Source organism: Chenopodium quinoa, unplaced genomic scaffold, assembly GCF_001683475.1.
Source record: "Chenopodium quinoa cultivar QQ74 unplaced genomic scaffold, ASM168347v1, whole genome shotgun sequence".
Lineage (NCBI taxonomy): Eukaryota > Viridiplantae > Streptophyta > Magnoliopsida > Caryophyllales > Amaranthaceae > Chenopodium > Chenopodium quinoa.
The window spans coordinates 398,278-413,648 of NW_018742433.1; the positions used below are offsets into that span (position 1 = coordinate 398,278).

Consider the following 15,371-nt stretch of genomic DNA (forward strand, 5'->3'; position numbering starts at 1 on the left):
TTGCAAGTGAACCTTCCACTCCAAGGTGAGTAAAACCGGGGCTACTCTAAATCTTCTAGCCGAATAAAGGGTCACAAGCCCCTTCAAGACCAAGAATAAAAGGATAGAAGAGAAGGGAAAAGGCGACACTCGGAGTTTGAAACCGCCCCACAGCCAAACGAATAAGGGGAAACGAGAAGGGAGAAGAGGAGGACGGAGCCTGCCGCTGCGACTCTGAACTCCGGTGACGAAGAAGAAGACGGGGACCGAGAAGGGAGAAGATGAGGACGGAGCCTGCCGCTGCGACTCCGAACTCCGGCGACGAAGAAGAAGACGGGGATCGAGAAGGGAGAAGATGAGGACGGAGAAGGTAGATTAAAGAGAGAGAGAAGGGAGGAAACTCGCCGGAGAAACGGCTGCGGCGTCGGATCTCTGGCGAGCACCTAGGGTTCCGGCAGTAGACTTGATTGGAGGAGGAGATAGAACATAGAGTTTTGGGGTAGAGAGAGAAAGCTAATTGCTTTAATGGTGTATTGTTATTTGTTTAAATATATGTATTATGTATACCATAAGTCCATAAGTAAATATTAATTGAGTCCTACTAAAGGCTTATTCTCATGAACGATGCATTCAACTCAGCGTAATACTCCCTCTGATTTTATTTTTATTTTTTATTTTTTTATTTTTTTTGCATTACTTAAGAATGCATAGAGCTTTAGGAGAGTAATATAATATTGTGAGTGGGTGAATAAATTATTATGAGAAAAAGTAAGATGGGGACCATGAAAGCGAAAGTATGCGAGAGAGGATATATATTTTTATTATTTAAGTGGGGAATATAGAAGAGAGAGAAATGATAAAATAATTTGAGTGGGATTTAAAGTAAGAGAGAGAAATGATAAAATATAGTATAAAGTTACCAAATATAGAAGGGATGCATTTAAAACAAAACACCCATATACAAGAAAAGTGATGCAAAAAAAAAAAAAAAACCCTAGAGGGAGTAACATATAACTATACAAGTATATGATGAGCATAAACAACCAAATAAAGTCTTCTAGGCCGTTTAAATGACTCTCATCCCACCTTATTAAGTTTTTAACCTATTAGCTGAAGTAGTGGTTTAAAAACAAACTACTCCCTTCGTCCCCTTTTATTTGTCCTTTGAAGGAAAATCACGGGCATTAAGGTGGAGAATGTGAAATAATGAAAGTATATGGGAAAGTGAAATTCCCAACAAATAAAGTAATAAAAGTGCATGGAAAAGAGACATTTCCAATTAAAAAAAAAGTAATTAAAGTACATGGGAAAGAGAAATTGAGAAATTCAAGAGTGTAAAACATTAAATTAGTCAAAAGTTGGCACAAATTTTATGGTAAATGTTAGGGTAAAATAGGAATAGGACTTAATAAGAACTAAAAAATGAGGGAAAAAAAGTATTTTCACGTATCTTAATAATTATGAAAATATGAAATGTGACAAACATTTAGGGGCACCCAAAATGGCAAAAGTGACAAACAAAAGGGAACGAGGAAGTAATAACTTTTGGTATGCCCGTCAAAAAAAAAATAAAAATAAATAAAAATTGGGTATGACAGGATATTGTTTCTATTCAAATACGAAGTAATTCATACGAATAGTATTTGGACAATCATACCTTTTATTATTTTTATTTAATATATCTCTTTAAAAAATTATTTACTCCGCACATATTTACTCTCATTAAACTAAACTTGTGACATAAAGCCATATTAAAAGAACTCCCTCATATGGTTATCGGGCGCATTAGCTGCCCTATTTTGATTAAAAGATTTTGGATATTAGATATTAGGAAATTTTGCAAAAAATCACTTTTTATAAGACACTTTTTTCAAGAAACCACCTTATAAATTTTTTTTTGCAATGACATACCTTAATCAATTTTTATTTTTATTTATTTTTTATTTTTTATTTTTTTTGCAATGACACACCTTTGGCCAGAAAAGAGAGTTTGACCCTGTTTTTCGGCGTTGCCCGACCACGTACGAGACACGTGACCTCTTAAAACCAATCTCCAACTATGCCATCCACTAGAACGCCCAATGCCCACCCACCCTAGCCACTAAAACCGCCTTACCCACCTCACCACTACCAGATCTTGCCATTCACCTCTTACCCACCCCACTATAACCACCAAAAACCCACATCGACGCTATCCCAACCTCGTAAACCATCATCTTCAACCTTAGCTACCTGATAAACAACCACCAGTCAAACTACCTCCATCAACAAAAACAACTGACAACCACCGACAACCTCAACAACACCACCGTTATGAACCTCAACACCAACAACAAATACAACCGACATCCACACATAATAAAAAAAAATTAAAAAAAACGCAATAACCTTAAAATATGAACAAGAATTGACAAAAAATATGAACAAGAATTCTCCCCCTATTTGCATATTCCAATTCAATTGCATAACCTCACTTACAGCTTCACCAGATTGATTTTTTGGGGAAAGAATCAGTTTTCTAGGTTATCTATTGAGTGTTTTGCTTCAAAAGATTAAAGAAGTGAAAGAGTAGGAACTGTGTTTAACGAATTAAGGGGTAATTCGTGTGGTGTAGCTTGATTCTTCGTTTGTGGGAATTAAATAATAAATTTCGTCACTTACCTGGCTTAATTTCGCTGAAAAGAATGGAGCTCGTTGCCTTCAGTGGAGATTTATTCGAAGGAGAAAGAAGATTAGAGGAGAGAGAGAGTGTGTGTAATTGAAGGGGAAAGGGGAAAAAATGAAAAGGGTGGTATTGAGTGAGCACGTGACTCGCACATGGTGGAGTCAATGCCCGGAAATCGGGTCAAACCTTCTTTTCGGCCAAAGGTGTGGCATTGCAAAAAAAAAATTATTAAGGTATGTCATTGCAAAAAAAAATTTATAAGGTGGTTACTTGCATAAAATGTCTTATAAAAGGTGGTTTTTTGCAAAATTTCCTAGATATTATAGATCCAAAGATTTCCAGATTGGATACATGTATCAGATATTGCAATTTTCGGATGTAGGATGCCAGATATCCGATTTTTGCTCAACTTTATTTGCGACATTGTTCCAAGATTATTTCTTTCTCTCATAGTCATGTTAAAATGTTGGGAAAGTCTTAACTCATTTAACAGTCAAATTAAGCCCCTTATAAAGTGTAAAATTGTGAATTCTTTCTAGCCAAGCATCTTTGATTTCTCTTAATCTCGTTTTCAGATTAAGAAAATAATCTCAGTCCTAATCTAATTAAAATGTAAAATAAAGAAAGACATTATATAAGGCCTTGTTTAGTTCAACTTATTTTTACTTATTTCAGAAAAAATAAGTTCAAATTAGATTAGATCAGAAAAAATAAGTTCAGATCAGATCAAATCAGAAAAAATAAGTTCAGATCAGATCATCGTTTTATGTGCAGTTCTTTATCGCTAAATTCTATAATTTCGTAATGAAAAAAATTATGAAAATTAGATATTAATAAAATACACATTATTACTAATCTAACATGTCCTCACTTGATATATTTTTATTTTATAGATTATCGTACACTTAAGGTCAAAGTTTGGTCAAATCAGACAATCAAATCAAATCGGATCAGAGCAGACCAGATCAGATAAGTTCAGATAAGCAAATATAAGGTGAACTAAACAGGGCCTAGTATTAAATGACCAAAACTACTCCTAATGGAATTTTTTTATTATTGTACTTGATAAATTAATATTGAGGCATCGACTCAATTAACATTTACTTATGGAGTTAATCCTTGTTTGGTTCACCTTTTTTTGCTTATCTGAACTTATCTGATCTGATCTTATTGTCTAATTTGACCAAACTTTAACCTTAAGTGTACGATAATCTGTAAGAAAAAAATATATCAAGTGATATCTTGTTAGATTCATAATAATGTGTATTTTATTAATATGTAATTTTCATAATTTTTTCATTACGAAATTAAAGATATTTAGCAATAAAATATTATACATAAAACAATGATCTAATCTGAATCTATTTTTTTTAATCTGATCTAATTTGATCTGATTTAAACTTATTTTTTTAAAATAAGTAAAAATAAATTAAATTAAACAAGGCCTTATAGTATACATAATACAAATATTTAAACAAAAAATTATACACCATAAAATGACCCAAAATGGAGTACTATATTGTCATTTGTTTGTTTAGAACATAAAAGAAAATGACAGAAAGCGGTGGTATGATGAGACCATTGATCGAAGCCATTCATTCCACTCCCACCAAAGCTGTTGTCTACATCGCCGGTGGCGCCGCTCACGTACACTTCTTCTCTGTCTCCTCCATTTTCCGCCATTAAAACACCTTCAATCATCTCTTACTTTTGTTTAAACTAATGAATTTTGGTCCTTATTTAGGCTGTTGGATGGTTGACTTCAATTCCAGGAGCTTCTAATACTCTTCTCGAAGCTGTAATTCCTTACTCTAGAATGTCCATGATCCAATTACTGGGCAAGGTTTGTTTCTTCTCTACTTAATTAATTCGCCATTTTTATTTTCAGGGTATTAAATTTTATTTTCTGGGTGTTAATTTTTACTTTCATTTATTTTTGGGTACAGATACCTGCACAATTTGCAGATTCGTCTACTGCGGAAGACATGGCGCTTGTGGCGTATAATCGCGCTTTGAAGATTTCGAAGCCTGGTAATTTTTCCTCTCTTTTAATTTCCTTCTAATTTTTGTACATTTTATTATTAGTAATTTTTGGGTATTGTAGTTGTTTAATGTTTCTGCTAATTCGAGTTACATTTCAGTATTTAGAATGTGATGCCATTTTTTTTTTGTTTGTTTTTTTTTTTTTTTTTTTGGGAAAAGATTGTGGGTATTTATAAACATCATTTAATGTGGAAAGTGTTGCTTGTAATTGCATTTTTTGTATCTAATTTGTTATATGTTATTGATATAGGATGTCCTGTTCTTGGTGTGGGTTTCACTGGTTCTTTGGCTACGAATCGCCTGAAACAGGGGGATCATAGGTACTATGCTTCAAATAATTTGTTGCTTAAATTCAATAATTTCCGGCATACGAGTATGTGTGCTATATGTTGTTGCTGTGGTTTCCATTGGTTTATGTGAGTTGGGTTAAGTGCATTTTTTCCGGTTTGTAATGTGAGCATAGACTACATTTAAAGAAGAGTCGTGTGTGATTCATAATATAACAATGTGTTTGGATAGAAAGAAATGGAGGGAAAGAGAGGGAAGAGAAAGGGAGGATATCATATGGAGGGAGGGAATGAGAGTGAATTGAAAATCCTTTTTCGTTCCCCTATAATAAGCCAAATCCTTTCAATATTGGAAAGATTTTGGAGCGAAAAGGAAGCTCACACACTCTCTCTCCTTTCCTTTCCTTCCTCCCTTCCCCTTACTCCATAATTGCTTTCCAAACAGTGTATAGCTTTAGTTTGTTAGCATGTGGTTTAAAAAGTTTCCATATTTACTAGTAATTATCTCATGGAATTGCTCAACTATAGTGTTTATGACCTGTTTGGTAACCGGTTATAAACATTGGTAATGGGAATGATTTTTTATGTAAATTTGGAAAGAAGATCAATGTTAATTCCCATGGTCACTAAAGATGACCCCAAATTGTCTAGTTTTTTTTCATGAATTTCCATTCCCACCTAATACCATCCTCCCTAATGGTAATGGATGCTAATGGAAAAACATGAACAAAACACAAGCTTGGGGAATGATATTATGTTTCCATTGAGATTATAGGTTGTTTACAATACTAAATAACATTTAAAATTCGTTTCCAATACCACATTTTATTAGGCCATTTAACCACATTGATATTAAAGTTAGCACATTAATTACACATTAGTATAAAAGTCATCTTAGGCGACAAATCAGTATAAAAGTTAACAGGTTGCGACAAATTGGTATAAAATCTAACCTTTTTTGACATTTAACCCTTTTTTTTTTCTTGCCGAAGTACTCGTCTATCATACAAGTACTTAATTTTTTAATCTTTTTATGTTCTTTCGTCGTTGCAAATATATAAAAATTAAGGTAAACACTACTTAATGAAGTAAAAAGATTATATGTTTGTCAATGTAGTGGCTTGGATAATGATAAGTGGTGCAAGTAGTGAATGCGAAAAGCTACAAATTTTAGCTTTTAAAGGAGAAAAGTAGCTTTTATAGTGTTTTCTAATTTATTATTTAAAAAAAACAAAATAATACAACTTTCATTTATTGAAACCTCTATTATCAAACGTTCATACTTTGGCTCTATGTGGTAGTTGGTTGATCTAACCGGTTGCATTAATTAGTTTGACTAGCCCGTTGCATTAGATGATTTAAATCATTTTTTACTTCCTCCATTTTTGATTAATCGCAAAAGGAGACATTACTTAAAGTTATAAGAATATTATAGGGTAGAGACCAAATGTGAGAATTTTATTATTTAAAGAAAAATTAGTGGGCATATATATAATTATTGGCGTGTGAGAGAAATGGTAAAAAATTAGTGCAAGTGGGGTGAGTGGGAAAGAGAAGTATTAAATTAGTAGTGCAAGTAGGGTTATTGGGGTAGAGAAATAATAAAATATTAGTGAGAAGTGTTGTAATTAACTAACTATGAATAAAAAAGAAACTTTTCCAATTAATCCGAAATATAGTGAGTACCATACACCAAAATAGCTTATGGCAATATTTTCTCAAAGGCTTCAAACAACTCTAACAAAAAAATTGGGTTTAAGCACTTTTTCATACCAGGTTATTAAACTCCAATAAGCCCACATTATTATCTATATTCCAAACACAAAAAATAGTTGATTAGAGTCTAATCGATCCTGAAAAGCTATCAATCACCTCTTTACATCAAGACCTACAGTTTTAGACAAGTAAACACTAGTTCCACAACTAACATCTAACAGTCACTCCCACAACTACTTTAGGCAAAACAAGGCCTAAATGATCTCCTAAACATGAGCATGGGCCTTTTTTTTTTTTTTTTTTTTGTTTTTTTTTTTGGGGGGTGGGGGGGCGCTAAACTCTAATGGCTCTTACTTTACATTGAAAGCCGGGAATGCTCCATATAATTTATTGTAACTCCGATATATGACATGTTGGAAGAGTGACGAGTATAGTTTAATGTTAATGTGGTAATGGGAAAACAATTCATTGTAGAATATGGGATAATAAGTGCAAGATCTCCAAACTACATAACTAACAAAAAGGAGCTAATTTATTTATCTAATACTCCCTCCATCTCTAAAAGCTCTTTCTGTTTTGACAGTGATTCTCACAAAAAAAATGTCAAAACAGGAAGAACTTTTAGAGACGGAAGGAGTATTATTTAGTGAATACAGCCCATCCTTGCCCAATTAATTTATGCTGTGAATAACTTATGTGTAATATCTAATATCAACGTGATAATAAAGCTCAATGTTGTCCTTATTGATGGTAGGAGCTCAAAACATTCGACGATAAGTGAATTTTTACTTTTTATATTGGGTATTGGTTCCTGGCATTTGCAAATTGAAAGGCTATTCAAATTTTATTATTAATTCTCTTGTTTTAAGCGGATGTCACAACATATATAACAATTTCTGTTGTTTTTCCTAATTGGAAAGTTCTCAAAAGTTGATGCTCTATTGTAGCTTTGTTGGCCTTTAGCAGTTGGGTGAATATTTTTGAGCTAGCAAAGAGGCTAGCAGTTTGCAAAATAATTGAACTGGCAAGTACTAGTTACTTGTGTGTAATCTATGATGCATTATAAGAGCATAGGACGTGCAAGACGTGCACAATACTATTCACCTGTAGATTAAATTTGTCTTTTGCATAATACTCCGTATTTTGCAAATGTGATTGAATCTAATACGTAATTTACCAAATACTTCGTATATGAAAAAATTGTACTACGCAAATGATCTCTGTTATCAAGGTAAACATCATTAAGTTGAAAGCTTGTGATGGATTGTCCCTCAAAGGCACGCAGTGGACTTGGTAGTAATATTTCAATGGCAATAATAATGTTATTAATTCTTCCCTTCTTCCTAGTGGAGTGGATGGTGGACCTTAGGATTTGGGATGATATCTTTTACCCATGTCAAGCCTAGGTCTGTGCAGTTTAGCTTCTAGTTTTATAATTTATGTTAATATCTTAGATGTGGTCGCATGTCTATTGTTAATTACAAAAGGTAAAACTTGTGCTAGGTTGTACCTACTGTAATTCACATAGAATATTCTTGACATACTTAGTTATTTGTCAGACACAGACCAGTAGATAATTGTTTTGTGATTGACAATGATACTTTGTGATTACATTGTACAATATCAACTATGAGTCAATGATGACTCAGCTTAGACTGATTTGACATATTAAGTCTTTGCCAATTTCATGCTGCCTGTGTATTGTTCTTATGTTGACTTGTTAAGTGGAGTTGGGTTCATTTATAGTAATGATATTTGCTACTTTTCTTTTCCCAGCCTGGCTTATTATCCTCTCTGTCTATTATACCAACATTGGTCAATGAAATCTTTAAAAGTTTTTTTCACCATGGGTTTATCACCTTCTAGGTGCTGACAAAGTCAGTCCCAATTTTTATCACAGTGATATACTGCAAGTAAATGCCATGTGTACTCGAATTCGTTGATTAAATTGGGTCATGTATACATTGTGCATGACTTCAAATGCTTTCAAGGTATAGCATGGCCTTATTGACTGTAACCATTCTTATGCTGTTTTCCTTGATGTCTGCAAGGTTTCACATGTGCATCAGAACATCCAATCGTCTTTGGCTTTCTACTGTCACCTTGTCAAAGGTATATACTTTATTTTTTAGTCTGCTGCTGGAGTGAAATCCTCCAAAGTGTATTTGTATATTCTTAGGGAGTCACTCCTGATTCAGTTTTATTTCAGTCCACCTTCCAGTTAAGTACGGTTAAATAACTCTTCCTAATTTCTGCAGGGACTTCGCACGCGAGAAGAAGAGGAAATTCTTTCAAGTCAGTTTTTGCTCAAGGTACTTGGTAAATTTCAAATAAGAAGAAAGCTCCGTTATTTTGTTATACAATCCTTTCAGCGTGAATAAATTAGAGATTTCTCTTCAGATTCTTAAGAATTAGAGGTTGTCTTAAGTTAGGAGCTCTATTTATCGTTTGTACAATTGTACATTAGCATGTTGGTTAACGGTAGCATCCATTTGGTGTGCTTACAAGGCAACTTGCCTCTTATTGCACTTCTGTGCTTTTGTTGAATAAGGCACCTTGCTGGGATATTATTGTAATGTATCATTCTATTTGCCTCAATGGATGTTAGCAAAATGCAGGGTTTTTTTATTTTTTTTTTTATTTTTTTTATTTTTTTGTATTTTTAGTGTGGTTTTTACCTGTTAGTTTCCCACCTTGCTGAAGTGGTAGTTCTCATGTCAAGAAAAAACAGTCAAGTATCACCTGATGTAGAGCCAATATGGCTAACTCAAGACCATTTTGTGCCTATTGGAAGTTGATACAACCGACAAACCTGTGGCTTCAAGCATGACTCGATACGTGTCACAGTGGTAAAGTATGTTAATGTGATGTGTAACCGTCACTTTTGATTTGGTTGCAAATCTTGATTTGTAACCTTGAGTACACAACTGCACATGCATATCATTAAAGGAGTGTCCGGGCTAGTATTTAGAACACTCTTAGTCAGCTTTATAAGTGTAAAGGCTGAAAGTTTGTTATCATATATATATTTTTTTTCCTGATTGTTCTTTAATAAGTGATGAAGAAATATATTGGTATCAAATGTCCAATGGGGTCATAGGGTGTCATCCATGTAAAAGGGATGGTTAAAGAAAACAATATCACATCCTTTTTATAGCCAGGGTGAAGGGCATAATGGACTGTTATTTAGTTGGCGACAAAAGCCATAATGCTTTTGGGTGTTCTTCACCAGTAACTATTTTGGAATGAAGAAATTTTAAGTTCTAAATGTACTTATGTATACATTATCTGCTTTTATCTTTTCGAAATAATTAGTAAAAGTGATATCTATACTCTACCATGGCATATCCTTGGAAGTCTTGTAGATTTATATGTATTTGGATCTTCAAAGGATGTATTACCTTCAGTCTAAGGGTGTCCAAAAGATGCATTATCAATCAAATAATGATGTTTACAAAGGATTTTCCACTTCTTTTGCTTGCTCTATTTTGTTGTAGTTGTAAATTATAAAAAATATATAATCCTATCTATCAAATGCATTGTAGTGCTGCACTTGTGCTCTCTCATTGAAGATCTTCATAATCTTTTAGCTCAGATTATTTTCTGGGCATTGACCTCTTTGTTTACTGACAGGCAATTGCTGGTGCAAGTAAAGCTCCAGTAGATTTCACTCCAGCATTGAATGAATTGGATATTTCTACAGAAAGGGAAAGTTTGTTTAGTGAAGATGAGGAGTTAGAACAGCTTTTGAATGGACAAATATGTTTTAAGGTGTATGATTTTACAAGTGGTATGTCACCCCTGGTTGATTAAAGGTGCATTTTGTGCAATCTGTTTAAATATTGTTCTTCTGTGTTCTTAGTGTATAGTATTTACTCATAATTGTTTCAGAGGAACAGGCCTTAAGTGCAGAAAGAAAGATTATACTTCCTGGTTCATTCAATCCATTACATGAAGGTCATCTCCAGCTCATGGAAGTCGCAAGCAGGTAGATATCATGTAGCTGGATTGTGAATATTGGTGTCTTGCTCGCTAAATCCTTGTCTAGTCTCTTTTGACATCCATAATCCAGTGTATGGTGCTTTCTGTTCAATTCCTTATTTGATTTTTTGTTTACGGTGTTGGGGAATATGGATTATATAAAACGTATCGATATAAATGAAATATAGGGGCAAAGTTGAGCAAATTTAACATTCATTGCAAAAGTTGTTATCTGGTCCTTACTATAGTCGGTAGATCTTTGACCCTTTGGAGGTGTTAAAATCAGTGAAAGGCTGTCCTCTGCATAGATTAAACTGGATTCAGCTTATTATTTGTATGATTTTATGGATTTATTTTCCAAACAATTCATTTGAGAAATCCAATATTTTTAAAATTAAATTGGTCAGTTCCAAAACTTCCAATCATGAATTCATGATCTAATTGATCCACCGAATGGCCTTTCTGATTGAATTAGTTGGATTCGAAATTGTTGTGATTCAACCGTGTGAGTTTACTCCTAATGGAATAATGAATGCAGCTAGTTCTTTGAGTCGATTTGGGTGTTGTGAAGTTGATTTGTTTTAGTAAATTGTATGCTAATTCTTTGTCTTGTTATTTAAGCTTTTCATTCAAATTCATCTTAAGGTTCTTTCTTCTGTTTCTTTAAAATGTATTCATATGCAGCCTTTTGGGGAATGGATATCCATGCTTTGAGCTTTCGGCAGTCAATGCTGACAAACCGCCTCTAACAATATCTCAGATCAAGGATCGCGTTAAGCAATTTGAGATGGCCGGTGAGAGTTGAATGGTGCTATGTCTTTATGTTATGGGGTTTATTGCCGATGGTTCCATTTTCATGCTATGAATTGTTAGATGTCCAACAAAGTAATGTTTTATTGGCAACGTATCTAGTCAATATAGTAGGCGTAACCTTGGAGAAAATATTGTCATGAGAAATATAATTTTTTTTGTATGTGTCTGTGTTGTGTGTATTTATTGTCTTTTGCCTTGTCATTTTTAGTCAATTAAGGTCTTGTTTGATATCAGTGTCAAAGTTTTATAGTGATTTAATGTTAGTCCTACTTAATACTTAAACTAGTCATGTTAATTTTGAAATTTACAACAAAGCAATGAAAACCTTATAATGTACTAGATGTTTTTTATATACTTGCTTTTAGTTTTTTGAAAAATACAAATGTCAACTAGCAATGCTAATGAACAACCCTAAATTTGTGTCACATACTAGTCTTACTCCCTCAGTTTCCTACATTGCATAGATTTAGGTTTAGTCTCTTTAAATAGCAACTGTAGTCTATAGATGCCGCCCCGGGGGGGTGGGGGGCGCTCCACATTGTCATCTCCCTATTGTGCATTATAGGATGAGTGATGCTAATGCTTAGCGTTTATATTTTTTCCCCAAGAGAAAGCACCCATAAAGGACAGCATCCCGTGTCCAGCGGTGTTATTCAAAATATCGCTTTGTAACTATAGTGATTAACTTTTCTATCCTGTATTCTCCAAATGGTTGTTAGCTGTGTGATTGTTGTGTATCCATTACTTGTGACTATTACTGTTCTACTAACGAGTAGTTGTTTTGACAGGTAAAACGATAATAATATCAAACCAGCCCTACTTCTATAAAAAGGCTGAACTTTTCCCTGGGAGTGCTTTTGTAATAGGTGCTGATACTGTGGTTAGGCTTATAGATGTAAGATATCTTTCTATACTTAAAAAAATATATGAAAATTCCTTCCATTTGAGCATTCCATATTTCATTACTGTATTCTTGGTTGAATATAATTTGTATGGGTGGGGGGTTGTATACACACTTGGGTTGAGTTACTTAGGATTACACTTTAAGTAATCGGAAGATTCTTTGTGGTAATTTCAAGAAGGAATACAAAAAGATAATATGTGGATGGAGGTAGTAAGATTCATATATCATTTTACGAATAAATTCTGATGAGTTGCTGATGTCTGATGGCTAAATTTACCAAACCCAAAGTGTTGACTATATTGTTAGGTTCCAAAAAAATCATCATTTTTTAGAAGTTGCTAATATTCGAGTTCTTGTTAATCGAGACTTGCGAAGTTGCTAGTATGATAAAGTTATTCCTTGTGATGATCATATGATGTCCATGGAATACTGTTTTTGTCAAATTTATGTTCTTTTAGAGGACTGATATAGTGATATTACTGAATACTCCTACTTCTAGTGATTTTGGGGCTAAAGCTTTTTATTTTTTTTTATTTTTTTTTTTTGAGACTGTAAAAAAAAGAAACATTAGGAAGCCCTCCTTGCGAAGATAGTTCCTAATGTAACTTAGATTTTGCTACTGGTGTCCAATACAGGTACATATGTTGGTGTCATATATGGCTATTTCATGCTAATTGTGATGAATTTTGGTTCATATATAAGTGTTGAGTGTCCATTAACATGTTGGGGTATTGAATATCCGACATGGGCACTAGATATTATGTAAAGAGTATGAGCAACATAGGCTGTATGTATGATTTTGTGCTTTGAATGTAACCCATGCCTGCATTGATGTTGTATATACATCAATGTGTCATTACGACAGTGGTTAGCTGTTAGTCTCACCTCAGATCTTTCCACAGGCCATGTATGAGTTAAGATGGCTTACAAGTGTTGGAAATAATTCAGTTTTCTGTTTTCCTTTTGTTGCGTTTGCAACCAATGTTTATGCTAAATAATTCTCTGCTTAAATTGGCTCATGAACCATCCTGTGCTTCTTGAAATAAAAAGTCGACATACTATTGGAACTTAAAAGATGTCATAATTGTTCTAGCATTCTTCATCATTCTGTGTAAATTTGGAATTTAATCTTGGTGAATTATGTCATACTTGTTTTATAGGAGTATGTTTTATCATTCTGTATCCCATAGTACTATACATAATTTTTTTTCTCTTTTATTAGAGCAGTTTTTTTCCTACTATATTAGTAAATTTGTACAATTTTTTAATCTCATGTATATTTCCTTTGATGATTTTTTGGGTGAGAGACAAAAAAAAAAAAAAAATAAAGAAATAAAAAAAATCACTAGAACAAACATCGGCATTGCCTTCAGTCCCCTCATATTCAAAATCCTGGTTCTATCATTGTCTCTCAGTTAGGGGACGCTTGCATAATTCTGATCCCCTTTCCTTGGGTGCCTGGGTGGTAGCCTGTTTTATCTTAAGAGGTTTTTGGGTAATGTTTAATGTCACTTGCCAATTGAACAAGATTTCTTTTCACACATGCATATGTTTTGTGCATGCCTGATACATCATATATTGCAAATTTACGTACTGCATACAGAACCCATTCAGTCTTTATATTCCTCACACAGGATTTTTTTTATTTTTTTGTATACGGTAAGATACGGGGTGGGGCCCCCACCCTATCACAGGAATGGGGGGGCTGGGTGAGGAATCGAACCCCCATCACTTGGGGGGTGATGGAGGGACTGACCATCCCTCCACCTCTTCATTCCTCATATTCCTCACATAGATACTTGTGCTTTTATTGCGTTTCTGCTTTTTAATGGCTTCTGGTTGAAATGGGAACATCCCTTGATGCTTCAACTTACTTAATCTATTTTGTAACCTCACAGCCAAAGTACTATGATGGAAGTTATAACAGAATGATAGAGGTACTCCTTAAATGCAAAAATACTGGGTGCACCTTCATTGTTGGTGGCAGAAATGTGGATGGTGTTTTCAAGGTATTTCATTCTTCTGATGCAGGATGTGTCTATTGTTTGTCATATCGTAATCTCTTATTGCAGTCCATACATATGATTACTTAAGTGCTGTGGCATACATTTCTGCAGGTTCTTGAAGATATTGATGTTCCTGATGTTCTAAAAGACATGTTCATCCCTATACCAGCTGATAAATTTCGGATGGACATATCCTCAACAGAGCTTAGAAAAAGAGGAATGTGACTGCCAATTTCATTGTCATGAAAAAAGATTGCTGTTTATTTCTAGTGTATAGAATGTTAATAAACTCGGGGATGATTGGCATTTGTACAGAATATAAAGCATAGAAACTCTATTTTTAAAGAGTTATTTTTTCTCTTTAGGATTATATAGTTTCTTCTTTAAGTTCAACACAACAGGCTGTTTGCAGTATGGAACAGTTCAGAAGACACGGGCTGGATTCATTAAGGTCCATAGCTAGGACTTAATTTTTTTTTTCTTTTCAGATTGGGTCAGTTGGAATGGATGGAACAAACTATTGTATACTACTACAAATGTATGAGTTTAATTGAGAAAATATACTTCGTCCAGTTGTTACTTCGTATTAGAATAAGGGATATATTGCTTAGACTTTTTACGATATTTATATTCTGACACTGATCACTTTTATTTACTAAAAACAGTGATAAGAATTATTATTTGATTATTAAACTATTAAAATTTATAATTTTAGTAGTAATATATAATTAAGATATAGATGGTCAAAACAATGTAAAAAGTCAAAGTGATACAATGGGAACAATTCTTTGTACAGTACTTTGTATCGATTAGTAATGAGTTGTTTATAAGAATTGGATTTAAGTCAAATCTTATACAAGACGGATTTTAACTTTTAAATTGGGTTAGTTTTCAAATTGGATTGTTTTCATTTGGATCGGGTTAGAATTGAATCGGATTTAAACCAAGAAACTAATGAAGAATTGTCTTATTGTTAA

General features: G+C 33.6%; 1 protein-coding gene across 2 annotated transcripts; it reads left to right on the plus strand.

The window, feature by feature from the left end:
* Window positions 1-4,157: 4,157 nt before the first annotated feature.
* Window positions 4,158-15,022, plus strand: LOC110715091. Of its 2 annotated transcripts, none has more exons than XM_021893675.1 (12): window positions 4,158-4,291; window positions 4,389-4,487; window positions 4,591-4,675; window positions 4,938-5,007; window positions 8,742-8,802; window positions 8,949-9,002; window positions 10,324-10,480; window positions 10,582-10,678; window positions 11,356-11,465; window positions 12,261-12,379; window positions 14,287-14,397; window positions 14,506-15,022. In XM_021893675.1, exons 1-12 carry the CDS (start codon window positions 4,196-4,198, stop codon window positions 14,617-14,619), a joined length of 1,173 nt encoding a protein of 390 aa, XP_021749367.1. In that variant the 5' UTR covers window positions 4,158-4,195; the 3' UTR covers window positions 14,620-15,022. The 2 variants fall into 2 exon arrangements, with proteins under 2 accessions (XP_021749367.1, XP_021749372.1); XM_021893680.1 differs by having other exon boundaries at window positions 12,273-12,379.
* The last annotated feature ends 349 nt before the right edge of the window (window positions 15,023-15,371 follow it).

What these genes read in the sequence shown, in the direction of transcription:
- LOC110715091 (XM_021893675.1), top strand. Translation starts at nt 4,196, where the DNA reads ATGACAGAAAGCGGTGGTATGATGAGACCATTGATCGAAGCCATTCAT. An exon ending in CAAGTCAGTTTTTGCTCAAG is followed by an intron (nt 9,003 to 10,323) that starts GTACTTGGTAAA and finishes GTTTACTGACAG; the next exon opens with GCAATTGCTGGTGCAAGTAA. An exon ending in ATGTGGATGGTGTTTTCAAG is followed by an intron (nt 14,398 to 14,505) that starts GTATTTCATTCT and finishes ACATTTCTGCAG; the next exon opens with GTTCTTGAAGATATTGATGT.